The sequence below is a fragment of the Cynocephalus volans genome, chromosome 10, assembly GCF_027409185.1.
Source record: "Cynocephalus volans isolate mCynVol1 chromosome 10, mCynVol1.pri, whole genome shotgun sequence".
In the NCBI taxonomy this organism is placed as follows: Eukaryota; Metazoa; Chordata; class Mammalia; order Dermoptera; family Cynocephalidae; genus Cynocephalus; species Cynocephalus volans.
This window is the reverse complement of record NC_084469.1, coordinates 8,542,688-8,558,836: the sequence shown is the minus strand read 5'-3', so window position 1 is coordinate 8,558,836 and position 16,149 is coordinate 8,542,688. Positions and strand designations below refer to the sequence as shown.

At 54.6% G+C, this 16,149-nt stretch overlaps 1 protein-coding gene across 4 annotated transcripts; it reads right to left on the bottom strand.

Moving 5' to 3' along the window:
- Nucleotides 1-5,802: 5,802 nt before the first annotated feature.
- SGCA (sarcoglycan alpha) lies at nt 5,803-15,335 on the bottom strand. Of its 4 annotated transcripts, XM_063110988.1 has the most exons (10): nt 15,251-15,335; nt 14,212-14,331; nt 13,974-14,128; nt 13,724-13,796; nt 13,138-13,336; nt 12,454-12,616; nt 11,217-11,425; nt 10,914-10,940; nt 6,246-6,438; nt 5,803-5,941 (listed from the first exon to the last, which is right to left on the bottom strand). In XM_063110988.1, the coding sequence occupies exons 1-9, from the start codon at nt 15,285-15,287 to the stop codon at nt 6,258-6,260; spliced, it is 1,164 nt and encodes a 387-aa protein (XP_062967058.1). In that variant the 5' UTR covers nt 15,288-15,335; the 3' UTR covers nt 5,803-5,941; nt 6,246-6,257. The 4 variants fall into 4 exon arrangements, with proteins under 4 accessions (XP_062967058.1, XP_062967055.1, XP_062967059.1 ...); XM_063110985.1 differs by lacking the exons at nt 5,803-5,941; nt 6,246-6,438 and adding an exon at nt 8,753-10,671; XM_063110989.1 differs by lacking the exons at nt 5,803-5,941; nt 6,246-6,438; nt 14,212-14,331 and adding an exon at nt 8,753-10,671 and having other exon boundaries at nt 15,251-15,330.
- Between the last annotated feature and the right edge of the window lie 814 nt (nt 15,336-16,149).

Here is a 16,149-nt window from a genome sequence, read left to right as displayed (position 1 = left end):
CTGAACCTGGCATCCAAGGCTCTACCTGGCTCCTACCCACCTGTCTGTGCTCACTGTCCCCTCTCCCGCCCCTATGTGTCCCAGCAACCAAAAAGGGTGACTGCAAATCCCATATGTGCACCACACTTCCCCTCTTCCAGGCCTTTCTTTATGCCCCTTCCTGTGACTGAAATGAAGTCCCTTCTGTCTGCCTCCAGGCCACACTCTAATGTTCCTCCCCACCCCGTTTCCCTGCCCCACCCAGGCTGAGCTTCCTCCTCTGAACTTACGAAGCTCTCCAGGTCTATAAAATTCACCTGGGCCCTTCATCCCAGGAGGCTGTGCTTGACGTGTGGTGGGGAGCTGTGTGCGCTCTGTACACAGGAGTGAGTGCATGTGAGAGGAAGGGCAAGGGACAACCAGCCCGCTTGTGGCAAGGCTCAGGCCAGTGCTTTCTGCAATGATGAGCGTGTCCCATATCTGTGCGGTCCATTATAGTTGCCACTAGCCACAGGTGGCTACTGAGCACTTGAAATGTGCCAGTGTGACTGAGGAATGCAATTTTTATTTTTATTTCATTGTAATTAATTTTAATAACTACATGTGGGTTAGTGGCTTCCGTATTGGGCAGTATAGCTCTAGGCAAAGGAGTGCATAGGTCTCTCACTGCATATATACAAATCTACATGTGGGTACGCAAGTGTGTGTGTGTACACGCATGTGCGTGTATGTGGGCACATGCACTATGTGTTGGGCTGTGGTGGTGGCAGGCACGTGTGGGAGTGCACCCCTGTGCAGCTCCATGTCTGTGTCACGTGTTCTGGGACTGGTGTGTGGTTTCAGTGAGTGTGCAAAACAGGAGGGGAGGGGGACAAAGGGGCCATTGTACCACATTCCCAACTCAAACCCTCCTTTCTGCTGACATCACAGCTGCCCTAAATACCGCTGCCCAGACTCGCTCCCCAAGACCCACGCTGTCCCCTGCATGATGGCACAGAGCCTGCTGTTCCCAACCCTCCTCCGCAAGATTCATCTTTGTCTTCTCTGTGAGGAAGGACCATGTTCCTGTGGCTGATTTTTCCATCAAATCTAGATAGAAAATTCTAGAAAAGGAGGAGGTTTTGTTTGGATTTTGCATCTTTGCTGCTCACTCAGAACCCTGGGTCCCTTTTGGGGCCTGAGCCCATCTCCTGGCAGGATTTTCTATAACCGGAATATGGTGGTTGCCCCTCCTTTTTTTCCAGCTTCTTAACCCTCAGCTTCCCAGGTGCCTCCAAGACTTTCCTAGATGGACAGAACTGGGTGAAGTTGAGGAGAGAAGAGTTGGAAGGAGACCTTCCTATCTGGAGTACAGGAGCCTCAGCATAAGGTGGACAAGGGGCTGTGCGTGGCGGGCGTGAGCGTGGGGGACCCACACAAGGAGGCCTGCTGGTGGCGGGTGAGTGAGGCAGGTGCCCCTGAGTAGTCCTCGTGTGAATGAGAATGTGCCTCACTCTCTGTGCCCACCCGCCTGTGAACGAACGCGTCTATGTTCACAGGCACCCTAACACGTGTGGGCATGTGTGTTGGGAGTGAGGGGTCTGTACATTGGTGAGGGCAACTTCCCACATACATGGCAGTGGGAGAGGTGCTGGGTGAGCCATGGAATGTATGCATCATGGCATTGGGGATACACATGTGCACAGGCATGAGAGAGGGTATAGGAGGGTCATCCGTGTGAACGCAGATGAATGGAGGAGGACGCAGGGAGAAAAGTTAGGACAGACTGGTGTGGGAGGAGGCCGCCATCCTGAAGCCCCAGAGCCCATGGGAGCCCTGGTGCTTGGGAGAGGTTGTGACTCCCTGTCCCCTTCCTCCGTGCCTGCTCAGGGGGTGCCAAGTCAGGCTGAGGACATGTTGACAGGCCAGGAGACAAGACCCTGGAAGAAGGATGGCCCTTGTCTAGGAGGGTAATGGACCCTTACACACATTGAAGGTGAAGGTTTCAACACTTTGCAGAGGATGAATAAGGCAAAGCCAGGAGGGAGGTGAGTATGGTGCATGCAGGTGCTGGAGAAAGGGGGATTTTTCTCTCCATAAGACAATAGGAGAAATTGGGAAGGGGGACTGCTGAATGGGAAGGATGAGAACCACAGTGGGGAGCAAAGCACATTTTAGAACAAGGAGGCCACGTATTTATGTTCTAGGAGAATTCTCTGCTGTGGGGCAAACTCTTCCCACTCCCCAGGGCTTCGCTGACATGTGCACAGAGGCCTGGGTGAGCAGGTGTTCTGTAGGAAGCAAGGAAAGGGGCTTTTTGAGTGAGTCGATCTGGGGTAGAGAGCAAGGAAGAGCTATGAAACCAGCACTGCCCAATAAAGACAATAATGCGAGCCACACGTATGACTTTTCATTTTCTAGCAGCCGTTAAAAAAAAATAAAGAGAAACAGGTAAAACTAATTTTAATAATCTATTTTAGTTAGTCTAATATACACCAAAATATTATCTTTTTTTTTTTTTTTTTTTAAAGATGACCTGTAAGAGGATCTTAACCCTTGACTTGGTGTTGTCAGCACCACGCTCAGCTGGTGAGCTAACCGGCCATCCCTATGTAGGGATCTGAACCTGTGGCCTTGGTGTTATCAGCACCACACTCTTCCAAGTGAGCCATAGGCCAGCCCCAAAATATTATCCTTTTATCATTATGCTTACAGCACATCTCAGTTTGGACTAGACACACCTCCAGTGCTCAGTGGCCACACATGGCCAGTGGTTGCCACACTGGACGGGACAGCACTGGGCAGCCGATCATGCCAAGGACTATGAGAATTTAAGTCTCCACCCCAGATCCGCAGGGAGAGACTAAACTTTTCATGAGGTACAGATGGAAATGGAACTGGTTTAGTCTGGATCTTAAGGGGCAGGGAGAGCTCACAGGCCTCTGGCCTTGGGGGATTGTGTGAGTGCTTGTACCTAATCATGTCTCCATTCTTGGGAGCTTCCAGAGCACCCAGTTCTCACAATTTTTCATAACAGCCCCAAGGCAGTTCTGATGACCTCTTACGAGTAAAGGAGCTCTCAGCTGGGTGAGCCAGCCAGTATGTGGCAGAACCATGATTCCAGTCCTGCTCTGGGAAAGTATGCATCTGAGGGCAGAGGCCAGTGGTAGGTGGTGCTCTGTGTCCCCAGGTCTAGCTGATCGAGAGGTGGTTAGGAAATGTCTGAAGAGCCAGGCCACGCATGGGGGCTGTGTCTAGGATGAGGGTGGAGGCTGGGCACGGGGCCATGAGGGCAGTGCCACGGTGGGACTGGAGGGGTGGAGGAAGGGTGGGGGACAGTTGCCATTCTGTGTTCTGGGCAAGACTGCTGGGTGGAATCACGCGCATCAGTGGGGGGCGAGGGGCTATTGCTCAGTGAGCAGAAGGGCACTGAGTATGTCTTTTCTCCCCGCCATGGGCTGGGGGGCAGCTGGGTGTGCACGTGTGTGCCCAGGCATGGCTCGGTGTCCTCTGCAGTCACGCCATCCTCCCAGCTACTTGTCTGGGCCACTTCCTCTCCGGCCGGCAGCCAGGCTCCCGTGTGTTCCTTGGAGCTGAGCAGGGAGGAAGGCGCTGCCAAGACCCCAAGGCAAAGCAGGGAAGCAGAGGGAAGCGAGAAGCAACCTCACCCTCTCTCATCCCTGGCCAGTGCAGGAAGCCCACGTACGGACGAGGCCTAAGGTCTGCCTGGCTGCAGGGTCACGAGCACAGAGATGCAGAGAAGGCAGCCCCTCCTCACAGGGACAGGGGTCAAGGAGGAGCCACCCCAGACTGCAGGCTGGCTGCTTGGAGCCTCCCATCTGAGCAGATTCTGGGCAACTCCTGGTTTCCATCAGACAATGGCCCCAGGAGAAAGGAGGCAACAAAATGAGAAGTGAGAGGCATCCCTGATCAAAGAAGCCGTGTGGCTGGCTGGGGGGTGGGGCCACTCCTTCCATGAACTTCATCGAGCACTCATGCTGAGCCAGTCCTGTGCCCCTGCCTGCCTTAATAAACACTCTGGAATCCATGTTTTAGGGCTCTGTTAACTGACTAACGGGAATGGGGCACCCAGCCGGGAGGGGAGGGCCAGAAGGTAGTGGTCGGTGCTTCAGCAAAGGCCGTGCTCACCCCTTTGCCCAGAGAGGAGGAGCAACCTCCTTAAAACTCTGAGCAAACCCAGACACGATGGCGTCCCTTCATGCATCCCTTCAGAGATCTTTCCTGAGCGCCTACTGTGTGCGGGTGCTGAGCAGTGGGGCCGGAGAGGGTTAGGGAAGGCCTCTCTGAGGAGCTGCTGTTTGGGCAGAGACCAAAATTGCAGTGAGGGGGGCCGGCCCGTGGCTCACTCGGGAGAGTGTGGTGTTGAGGATGCCAAGGCCCCAGGTTCGGATCCCATATAGGGATGGCCGGTTAGCTCGCTGGCTGAGCGTGGTGCTGACAACACCAAGTCAAGGGTTAAGATCCCCTTACCGGTCATCTTTAAAAAAAAAAAAAAATTGCAGTGAGGGGGGAGCTGTGTAGATATGGGGGTCTGGGTTGTGTAGTGAGTCCCCAAGCTCATGTTGGAACCTAACCCCTGATATTGTGATGGAAGGTGGGGACTTTAAGAGGTGATTGTATAGCGAGGACTGTGCCCTCATGCATGGATTGATCATTCATAGAGTAACGAGTTGATGGTTTAATGGGTTGTCATGGGTGTGGTTCTGATGGCTTTATAAAGGAGGACGAGTAAGAAGGTTAGCTCTCTCTTGCTCAGGCCATTGTCCATGTGATTCCCTGGCTGCCATGGACCCTGGAGAGAGTTCCCACCCAGAAGAAGGCCCTCACCAGATGCACCCCCTGGACTGTGGACTTTCCAGCTTCTGGAACTGTAAGATATAAATTCTGTTTCCTTATGCGTGACCTGGTTTCAGATATTCTGTTATAAGCAACAGAAAACAGAATAATACAGAGTGTCTGGGAATGGGGCTCCCAGCAGAGAAGAGGAATGAAGAGGCTCCAGGTAGTGGGTGCCTGGCCCTTGTGTAGATTCTCTTAGAGTTGCCACCTAGGGCAAGGCCTGGACCACATGTCCTCAGTCCCTGCTATCCCTCCTTGATCTGGGTCCCCTCTCAGGCTTGGTCTCTGGCCTGTCTTCACATGGGAGTGGTAAAATATGAGACTGGATGTGGCTAAGGATGGCAGTGAATGGGGCAGAGCCAGCCCACTTTGGTTGTAGCCAACTGGGAAAAACAAGTTCAGCCGAGCTCTCCAGGGCTCACATGGGGAAGGGCCACGCTGGCAACAATCAGCTCAACAAGGGTTCCAGGCTGTGTGGTGTCCTCTGGAACTCTGCCCTGTCTCTGGAGCAGCCCACCAGGAGGATAGCCCAGAGCCTAGAGTTTTCAGGGTCTCACGTTCCAACCTCTCCCTCCCCACATTCAGACTGGCTTCTTTTCCAGCACGACATCCAAAGGGGCTCTCCCTCCAGGAGATTTTGACAAGTGTCAAGTAAATCTCCACGTAAGAGCCTGGGTCTCCTGCTTCTAGGATCGAATCCAAACTCTGCCACTTGCTTGCTCTCTGACCTTGGGTAAGTCATTTACTCTCCCTAGGCCTCAGTTTCCTTGTCTGTAAAGTGGGGATAATGACCCAGTAATCCTTGCCATCAGGTTCACGAGTGTCACCTACAGCAGGTCCTTCCCTCTTTGTTTCAGAGAAATTGAGAAAACAGCAAAATGCCAAGAGTCCAAAGGCAGGCTGGGACTCCCAAAGGGCAGAAAGGGAAACAGAGGCAATGTGGACTGCAAGGAGGCTGCTGAGAGGAAGGCGCTGGCAGCAATAGATGTTCAGAGTGGCAGGTGTTTATTCTGCGGGTCCTGGCTCCAAACACCCTCACCCTACCCCGCCCCATCTCTTTGGGGATCAGCTAGGCCAGGAGATGGATTCAGCAGGTGGGATGTGGCTAAGAGTTGTGGTTGCTCTGTGTGGAGAGAAAAGAGGAAGCCTGGGCTGGAACTAGAACAGCAGGGATGGAGAGTAGACGGCTGAGAGGGCCACACCCTGATTCTCCTGCCTTCCCCACACGGACCCTCCAACCCCTGGTGCAGGGCACTGAGGAACATAGCCCTGGCACTTCTGAGCACTCTCCACTGCTGCCTCAGAGGGATAGGCAGGTCTAAGCGCTCCTTCCCTGACCTCCCCCATACCCTACCACCTGCCCCAGCCTTGAGACGGAAACCACTTTGTGCCGAGAAATAAGGCAGGCCCTGCCCAACCGGACCAACCTGGCCAGGACCTCAGTGCTGGTCCAGGATGAGGGGCACCTGGGCACTGTCCATGCAGGGAGGCAGCCGCTCGCCAGTGCGCACGTTGAACATGGGCAGGGTGGAGAGCGGCCGGGGCACCTCGCGGCTGGCTGCCATCTGCCGCAGCTCCTCCGTGTTCCCGTGGATGGTGCAATGGTGGACCATCTGGATGCTGGAGGCACAGGGTGGGGGAGTCATCAGCTCTAGTAGTCAGCCCCCCCAGGGTCCAGCCTGGCACTACCTCTGAGCCACCCTGCAGTCTTCCCCACCAGTTATGTGGGGGAGGCTCAAACACTTGATGTGGGGGAGGGGAGCCAACAGGAAGTTTTATGGTGCCTGCTCAGTGCCCAGTGACTGAGACATGGGCTCTGGGTGCAGACAGCCTGGATTCAAAGCTGTGTGTTCTTGGCAAGTTGCTTAACAATTTCGTGCCTCAGTTTCCTCAACTGTAAAATGGGATAATAATACCTACCTCCCAGGATTGTTGTGAAGATTAAATGAGAAAATGCAGCTTGGTGTTTAGAACAGTGCCTGGCACATCGTAAGTGTTCCTGAGATACTAAGACATGGATGGATATCCACAGTGGATATATATTTCCAGAGGCCATTGTTTTCTGGGCTTTATACTATATTCTGGTTTTATATTTGGATGGCCTTCTCGGTCCCTCGTAGCACTCAGCTCCCCTCCCTCAATACCTTCTCCAACCCCTAAGCACCTAATCCTCCTCCCTTCCCTCCATCCTTGTTACTCTGGCAAACTTACCTTCTCCTTCACCTTTCCTCACCTCCTAGTTGTTGCCCAAGCTGTCTCCCCTTCCAGGTACACCTTCCCTCCCCATGTCCTGCCAGGCCTTGAGCATCTCATCTTGTGGCTCCTCAGACCTGTCCTCCACTCCCTTTATACTCTTGCCCCCTCCCAGGCCCACCCCAGCCTGCCCTGGCACTAATCAGTTCCCAGAAGAGTCTTGTCTCCCTGTCTTTGTTTCAGATCAGGGCTCCTTGAGGCCCAGCACTGGGCAACACCCTCAATGGGCTGGAAATCTGAGCACCACTGAGTGGACACACTCATTGGAAAGTCCTTCCTGAGCTCTAGCTCCAGTTACTCCTCAGAAGGCTCAGCCTTTTTCACATTTGACATTCTCATGGACTTGCTTTCTGCTGTCCAGGGGCAAGCTTTAGTTCATTCTGGGAGGCAGGATAGCACAGTAGTTAAGCAGGAGAACTTATTTTGGATTTGCCTCTGGGTTTTACTACTTACTGGCTGTGTGATCTTGGGCCAATTACTTAACCTCTCTGTGCCTTAGCTTCCTCGACGGTAATGCAGTTGTTGTATGAATTAAATGAGTTACACGGGAAAAGCACTTAGAATGTTTCCTAGCCAAGCTTGCAGCAAGTGGTAGCTATTATTGTAGAGAGCCCTTAGCTGCTATCATCATCATCAGTTGTTTTATTATAGCAAGTCCACCAATGAACTTGGCTTCGAGTGGAAGGGTGTTTCCAAGCCCCTTTTACATGAACCCACCCATATTTGTTGGCCCAGTCTGGAGGGATTTTCCCAGACTACCTGGTCGCCAGGTCAGACAGAGCAGTGACTTTTCATTATGAACAATGAGAACTGGTTTTCTTAGAGGGTTGGGGCCCCAGGCAGTGCTGAAGTGACCCCACCTGCCACTCAGTTACTTATCAGATCGGGGAGGGGCTTCCTGTTTGCTACTCACCCATGGCCAAGCCTCAATTGGTGGACAGACTCCAGTTAGAGCCTGACTGGTTAGACTACAGGAAAGACTTCCTAGCTTTACCCTGAATGGGCCACTCTTCTCGGGGGGGGGGGGGGGGGGGGGGGGGGGGGGGACAGAGTCTTGTCTGGCCAGTGGGAAGAGATGGAGTCACCGTCTTAAGGCCAGAGGAGGGTCAGGATGAGTTCTTGAGTCTGGAATTTGGCAAGCTGAGTTGTCTAAAGTACAATTTTCCATTCCCCAGAGAGCGATGGGAGCGGAGCAGGAGAAGTGTATGGAGGCTGAGATGGAAATAGCCGGGTAGGTACGCCAGTGGAGGAAGGGGTGCAGTCACCAGGCCACCTCCCCACCCCCAGCCCTCATCTGGGTCTCATTACTCTGGCAACACACAGGTGGAAAAATGTTCTGGGGATATTTCTCTAGAACAAGAGCAAAAGCCAGACCCTGCAGTGCCTTTCACATCAAAACTCGGGCAGACGAAGGAACAGGCCATTCCTACACACACACACACACACACACACACACACGCACACGCACATGCACACGCACACGCACACGCGCACATGCACACACACACACACACACCTGTGGCCCGAGGTCTCACCCACACCCACTGCACCCCCCCCACAGCTCCACATGCTCTGCATCTGGCACTCACACCCACAGGAGAGCTGGGGCCTGGCGGACTCTGTGATCAGTAAAATATGATATAGGTGAAAATCAGGCAGCAGAATCACAATTTGTGGATCATTTGATCAATCGAACAAGTAGAAAGTTGGATTTTGTAGAAAATCAATCAACATAAAATTCAAGCCAACAAAGGTAAATATCGCACATGGTAAAACTGCTTATTGATTCCAAATTGAAGGAAGCAGATTTTTCTGATATTGGAGCTATAAAATCAACCCAGGGAAGCTGGACATGGTAGAAATTCTGGTCACAATGGCAGTAGATATGATTGGTAAAATTTGGCACAGTCCAAGCAAAATAAGGAATAAAATCCTCCGTATGAAATGTACATAGAAAATCATTGACCCCAATGGGAAAAAAAATCTATAAAATAAAAATGAAAATAGAAAATAAAAGTGAAGCCTTTTAACTGCTTTGTATGGAAAGTTGCTCAAGGAATGAAATCAACTTACATAGAACCAAGGAATGACATTTCTGTTCACTCTGGAAAATACATTCCCCATAAAAATTCATAAGTGTTGGTATAATTCTGATGTTTAAAATGTGTGTATTCCTCAACCCACTGGCTCATAGACCTAATGGGTTGAGATGGTGGGGTCAAATGGTGGGTTTAAAACCAGGGGCCCAGACCACCCTGAAACTGGGTCAAGCATGTACATATACATGCACACCCATGCATACACACGTGTGGGCCCACCCACCTGCCCATGCAGCCATGGCCTTCCTCCCCAGGGCACTGGCATGTCAGATGCCTACACTGTCTGGCATCTCCTGTCTGCCCCCCCCCAAGAGGGAACCATGGGGCCACTGTGACCCCTGCAGGATTCTGATGGCCTCACAATGTCCCTATGAGGTCACCACAGAGATAATCTTACCACCCCTGGCACCCCCAGCACAAGTGCTGAGGCCAACTGTGGGAGATCATCCTTGCTCCTCCCTCCAGCCACCCAAGGGAAGGAGTGGGCTGGAGCCCTACCAGGAAGCCTCTGAGGAAACCAGGAACTGGGACGCACCTGACCCACCCACCAAGATCTTCCAAGACAGTGGAGATTTCCAGCCGCCATCCTGGAGGTCCTCACACCCAACTCACTTCTCCTACCCCAGGAAGAGGTGCAGAAAGATACTTCACTGCTGCCCCCATCTATGCCTTCAGCCTCAAACACTGCCGTGGGTGGAGGCCAACAGGCCAGTGGGTCAGGGGTCCCTACCAACAGTGAGACCGGGCACCACACCTGTCCTAAAAAGCCCCTGAAGCCCAGCATGTCCAAGGTGATCATGGGGGCTATGAAAGAGAAGGGGGCACGCAGCCGCATGTCCCGGGCCGCACTGAAGAAGGCTCTTACCACCATGGGCTTCGACATGACCCGCAATGCCTTTCACTTCAAACAAGTGCTCATGGGACTGGTGGACAAGGGCGTGCTCAAGCAAGTGACCGGCAGGGGGGCCTCGGGCTCCTTCCGCCTGGGCAAGAAGTGGGCCACCAAGGCCAAGCTCAAGGCCAAGAGACAGCAGCAGCGGCGGCGGCAGTCTGGGCAGCGCCGATCTGGGCCGCGCCAGTCTGGACAGCGCAGGTCACTACTGGGCTCCAAACAGGGGCACAAGCGGCTTTTCAAGAGGGCTTGCAGGGTGACCAAATGCCGCCGCAACTAATGAGGCAGGTCAGGCAAGCGGCAGCTGTGCCAGGCCTGCCATAGGCTCAGTGCAGTAGCAATAAAAGGAGCCTAACTTATTTCACACCTGCCTCCTGGAATCTTTGGGGTTCAGAGGAGTGGGAGAGGAAGAGGGCTGGGGATACAGAGGAGGTATAAGGCCATGGGTAGAGGAAGTCTGGGGCAAAATAAGATAGGTTTGGGAAGGGCTGGTGGGATTGAAAGCATCCATAAACATCAGCTAGTCCAATCATGTCAATTTGCAGGTAGAGAAATGGTAACAGAGTAATTGTGTGGCAGAGTCTGGCCTGGAACCCAGGTGTCTGACTCCTAGGGAAGAGAGAGAGAGTGTGTGTGTGTGTGTGTATGTGTGTGTGTGTGTGTGTGTGAGAAGGCAAGATCGGGGTAGGTCAGGCCCAGTGTCCAGCCAGCTCAGGGCAAGGGCTCAGAGGTCAAGGGTGGCCCCCATCCGAGAGTAATCTGATTTGTCTATGCTGCTCATGGAGGTGGGAGGGTCTAACCTGACAGTCTAGGGGGGCTCCCCACCCAGCCCCCAGCTTTCCCCTACTTACTCAGAGGTGGCCAGGTCTCTCTTCAGCCTGTGGAGGAGGAAGAGAGAGGGTTAGCCCACCTCGGGGCTTTGCCCCATGGTGCCCTGGGGCCCAGGTGTGTGTGTCAGTTTGTGTGCTATTGTCTCCAATCTCCTGGTGCCAGGCCAGGCAGGACTCGAACCCCTACCTGCCTAGAAAGGGACCCACACTTCTTTTCTGGCTGAGCACCCAACTCCTTGAAGGGTCTGGGTCCTCATGCAGCACAAGTCCCACGGATAGTCCCATGGGTGTCAGCTCTAGCTGGTGCACTCTGTGCCCACTCACCGTCCCTCCCGCCGGCAGCACATGATGTAGGCCAGCAGCAGGGTGAGCAGGAGGGCCACCAGCAGGGGCACCAGGAGGGTGACCAGAGCATCTGTCAGGAAGTCACGGGCTGTGGCCTCAGTGGGTGGGCAGAAGAAAGGGTCGTGCTCCAGGATCCCATCACCTGGGGTGGGCACTTCATCTGCAGGCTCTGGCACTGACTTATCCACCTGCACAGAGAGCACAGGGCTGACCTAGGAGCAGCTGGCTGGACTCAGAGACTCCCCAGAGCAGGGCAGGGGTTCCAGGACCATCCTACCTATCGCCCTATCCAACCACAGAATTTCCTTTGCCTGCCTCCCCACTTTCGTGTGACCTAGCAGGAGCAGCACTAGACTAGGAACCAGGAGACACAAATTCTAGGAGAGGCAGGGCTGTACAATGGTTAGCACACAGCTCTAGGGTCTGACTGCCTAGGTTTGAATCTCGACTCAGACAAGTGCTTAGCTGGAATGACTAACTTCTATGTGTTTCAGTTTTCTTACCTGTAAAGTCAGAATGATAATGGTACCTACCTCCTCGAGTGGTTGTGAGGATAAAATATGTTGATTTTACAGTGCCTAGCACATAGCAAGTGCTCAAGAATGTTGTCAGTTTCCAGTTCTGGCTGTGGGACCCTGAATGAGTCCATGCTCTGTTGGTCAATTCCCAGGACCAGAGTACACAAGCAGTTTCCAGCCCAGGAAGTCAAGATCTCTAGGGACTCTAGGTACTTCACTCATACCCCAAAGAGCAGTAGTGAGCATCTTTGGTTTATAATGTGGAGAACTATCAGCTTCTTAATGCAGGCAGGTTTGGTAGGTGGTACCTTAGAGGGAAGCTGAGCTGTCACACAAGCCATTGGTGGGGAAAAGGGTTGAGAGCCATCCTGTGGGGAGTGACTGATCGTGTTTAGCTGTTGGGTTGGGTAGATCTGGGATACCAGGAGTTGAAGACCCCAGGTGAGGATTACAGACTCTTTCGCCCTCTTGTGGGAGAAGGTAGAACTTCAGGGTGTGTGTGCGTGTGCGTGTGTGTGTCTGTGAGAGAGAGAAAGAGAGAGAGAGATTGAGAGAGAGACCAAGACTGAGACCATCAAAGAAACGAGCTGGAGAAATCAGAGTCACTGGAATGGGAAGCAGTGGAGAGAGAGAGAGGGAGGGAGCTGTGATGGGGGCCATGCCCCACCCCCACCCCTGGAGTCAGGGTCCCTCCTCACCAGGGACACATTGCACCAGTCCACACGGAAATGGGGTGCAAAGGTGTCATAGCAGGACAGAAGTGGAGGCTGGCCCTGGGCACAGCGGGCTTGGCTGTCAGGGGATGCCACCATCTTCAGGCAGGAAGAGAAGGGTGAGGCAGAGCCCACCTTGATGTACACCCTGGGTGGGCCCAGATAGAAGCCACAGTCAGCAGAGTGGGGCACCTGGCACCACCCAGCTGGGTGGTGTCAAAGCTGTCCTGATTGTAGGCTATGGCCTAGAGATGGGATGGGGGAAGAGGGCTAGGAGGTGGGGTTAGGGGAGAGATGTGGGGCAGCTGGGGCCCGGCAGGAGAGGTCACAGCCCCCCTCTCCCCGCTGAGATCAGGAGTTGGGGTAAGAGTACACAGGGCACCCCACTCTTCTGGGAGAATAACTCCCCCAGGAATGTCCTTTCATATATGGATCTTGTACAACTTCATGGGGTAACAGGAAGTACAGAGTTCAGAGTATCTAAAGTTTAGCCCCAGGAAGGATAAGGAGGAGATAAGGGGGTGGCCAGAGGACAGTGGACAGTGCTGTGAAGATGGGCACGGTAAAACCTCACCTGGAAATTATGGAGACCCTTATTCTATGCCTACCACACAAACAAAAGGCAAGCTGCCTTCCCTTTCAGGAAGCCTTCCTGGGTTGCATGCCTACCCTTCCTTGCGGCCCTCGATGGGAAGGGGTACACGGCCCCCACGGTCCAAGGCAGAAGTGATGTTGAGCAGCTGGAGCTCCCCTGGCTCCCAGAGCCCCCCAACAGCTGTGAGGAAGCGGCTGACAGGCGTGGAGGGCAGCACCTCCTCCACGTCATGGCTGCGCACCAGGAACTCAGCTTGGTACGGCAGCAAGGGCCCTGGGAAGGCCAGGTGGGCACCTCAAGCTGCAACCAGCCCCAAGCTCTGCACCCCCAGACCCTTCCCAAGCCTCCCCCAAGCTCTTGCCCACATTCCCTCATGCCCCTTCCTGCCCCCCAATGCCCCTCCCCAACACCCACAGCCTCAGTGACTTGCCCAAGGCCCCACAGTCAGTCCACAGAACCCCAACAACACAACTCCAGAACCTGGAATCCCAGTCCAGCTCTCATTCCCAAAACATAAATGTCGTGTCCTCCTCAGACTCCCTACTTTCCAGGGTGCCCTGCTACCCTCTACTCTCCAGGAAACCCCCTCCCTTTCCATGGGAGGTGCCCCAACATCCCCCTGGCATTGTTGGGGAAGGGGTGGGGTAGGGCTGGAGGTACCTTCTGGGTCCCCAATTGACAGCACCAGCCTCTGCCCAGTGGTGTCAAAGCTGTCCCGATTGTAGGCTGTGACCTGGGGGGGATAGAGAAGAGAGCCTGGGGCCTTGCAGGACAGGACTGATATACAATTAGAGGTATGTAAATTATGTGTAAATGAGCGTGAAAGAACACGCAATCCTGAATGGCAGGGCTGCTCCTAAGAGGCAATGTTGACCCACCCCTGGGATTTTCTGGGAGTCCCTACTGGCACCTCAATGACCTGGCGCCCTCGATCTTCTGGGGTGGCCGTGCCATAGAGGAAGCCAGGGTGGTGGGGGCTGCGCTGCGTGTAGCGGAGCCACCGGGGCAGGTCTGGGTGTCCCTGGAGGTGGGCATGGTAGGTGATGGGAACGGTGGGTGGGACAGCTGGTGGAAGAGAGGATAGGGGGTTAGAGTCACAACGGGAGCCAGGGTGAGACGCACCCAGCCCACCCGGGTGCCCCTCTCACCGACATGCTCAGGAAGGCGCAGGAAGTTTGCATGGTCCAAGGTGTGCACAAAGACACGGCCCACGAGTGGGTGTAGGGTGGTCTGCTGGGCCCCGATGCCCCCCAGTCCTGCCAGGAGACCTGTGGAGACCCCACAGTCCCCAAATACACAGACCAGACTCAGTCCTGAGCAGGGAATAAGCTGCCTTCCCCACCAAGTCCTCAGTGCCCCTAAGGGACTAAGAGAAGGGGGCTCCTTTGCTGGCTCCCAGGAAAGGATAGGGGAGGGGGTTGGGGGGCAGGCCCTGTCGGTGCTACACATGTTAGTTGGTGACAAGACTCAGACTTCTGTTTAGTTTCGATCCATGGGAGGACCTCCCCCACGTCAACCTTCCCACTCAGTTTAGGCCCTCGTTGGGGGTCACAGCGGACAGGAACTGATGTTTGGCTGGGAGGGATTGTGCGGTGTGCATGTGTGTATGTGTGTGTGTCTTAAGGGCACTTGGAAAAGGTCCCATGCTAAGTGTCTAAGAGGCTGAAGGGGAACAGAAGGGGGAAGGAGCCTTCAGAGGAGGAGGGGTAGCCATTCTGAGACCCCAAACACGCACCTGCCTCCCCTAATATATGGGGAGGGACAAGGCCTGCACTAAAGGCCAAGAGGAGCTGAGCAAAGAGGATTCTAAGCCCCAGAGAAGATCATAGGACCTGCCCCAGCCAGCCCCTCCCTCCCTCTCAGGGCCAAATTTAGCCTGGGCCTAGACAGAAGCAGTGACCCAGCCAGCCCATTAAAGGGCCCACAACCCTCTGGGCCTGTGCTGTCAGGCCTACCCCACCCTAGGACACCTCCAGCCCTCTGAGCTCCAGGCCCTATGTCCCAGAGCCCAGCTCCCAGCACATTCCTGGGACACCCCAGCTGTGTCATTAACAGCCCAAAGCCCTTCTGGCCCCTGCCTCATCCTCCCCAGGCCTCTCCCCTGAGGACCCTTCATACTTCCACCTCATTACCCCCAAATCCCACCCCTCATCCTTGTCTTCCCCGCTGAGGAAGGCCCCAACTTGCCCACAAGAAGAGAAATCCAGACTAGTGCCGCTGCCATGGCTGCCCCAGCCTGGCCTGGCTCCTGTGAGTGACAGAGACAGGGGCAGGGAGGAGAGCGGGGAGGGAGTGAGGTGGGAGGAACTGGGAAGTCTCCCAGGGCAGCTGGGTCCCAGCTGCAGCCAGTGAGGCCCTCCCCATCCCCGCCCAGAGCAGGCGCTGAATCTGGGGTCGACACCCTCCTCACACATAATGTCCCTCCAATCGTCCCTTCCCGGTGGCACGGGGTGTTTTCGAAACCACCAACCTGACTACCTCGGTCCTCCCTTAAAACCCTAATAGTTCGCATTGCCCTGGAGTTCCCCAGCTCAACCCCAGTTGATGGCTTTCAGGCCCTTCCTGTACCTGGCCATCCTGTCTAGAATCCCCTCCTCTCCCCACCCCCAACACACACCAGTCTCTTGCCCAGCTGCCCTCTGCCCCTCCCCAGCTTGCTATGCTCTCTTAAGTCTCTGCAGCAAAATTCCAGTCACCTTTCAAGAATCAGCACAGTTATCTCCTCTTCTCTGAAGACTTTCTGGCCTCCCTCCTTCTCCTGGCTAAGTTGGGTGCCCCCTTAGCCCCTGCGCGAATCCCTGTGCACACCCAGTCACGTGGCCCTGCAGGGTATATAGGTGCTCTGAGCTCCCCAGAGACTAGGGGCTTCTTATCTTCCTATCCCTGGACCTGGCACAGGGCTCGGTAACTAGTAGGTATAGGTGGGCTGGGTGACAGCTTCTTTAACAGCGAACCAGGGTGCCCATTCACCCAGCTCTAATCCCTAGACCAAGGACCCCCAGCAGTTAGGTGTGGGAAGAGAGAGAACCCTGGACAGAGGCAGCCAGATGCAGATGGGTGAGCAGAGGAGGTGCCCTCTCCGGTTT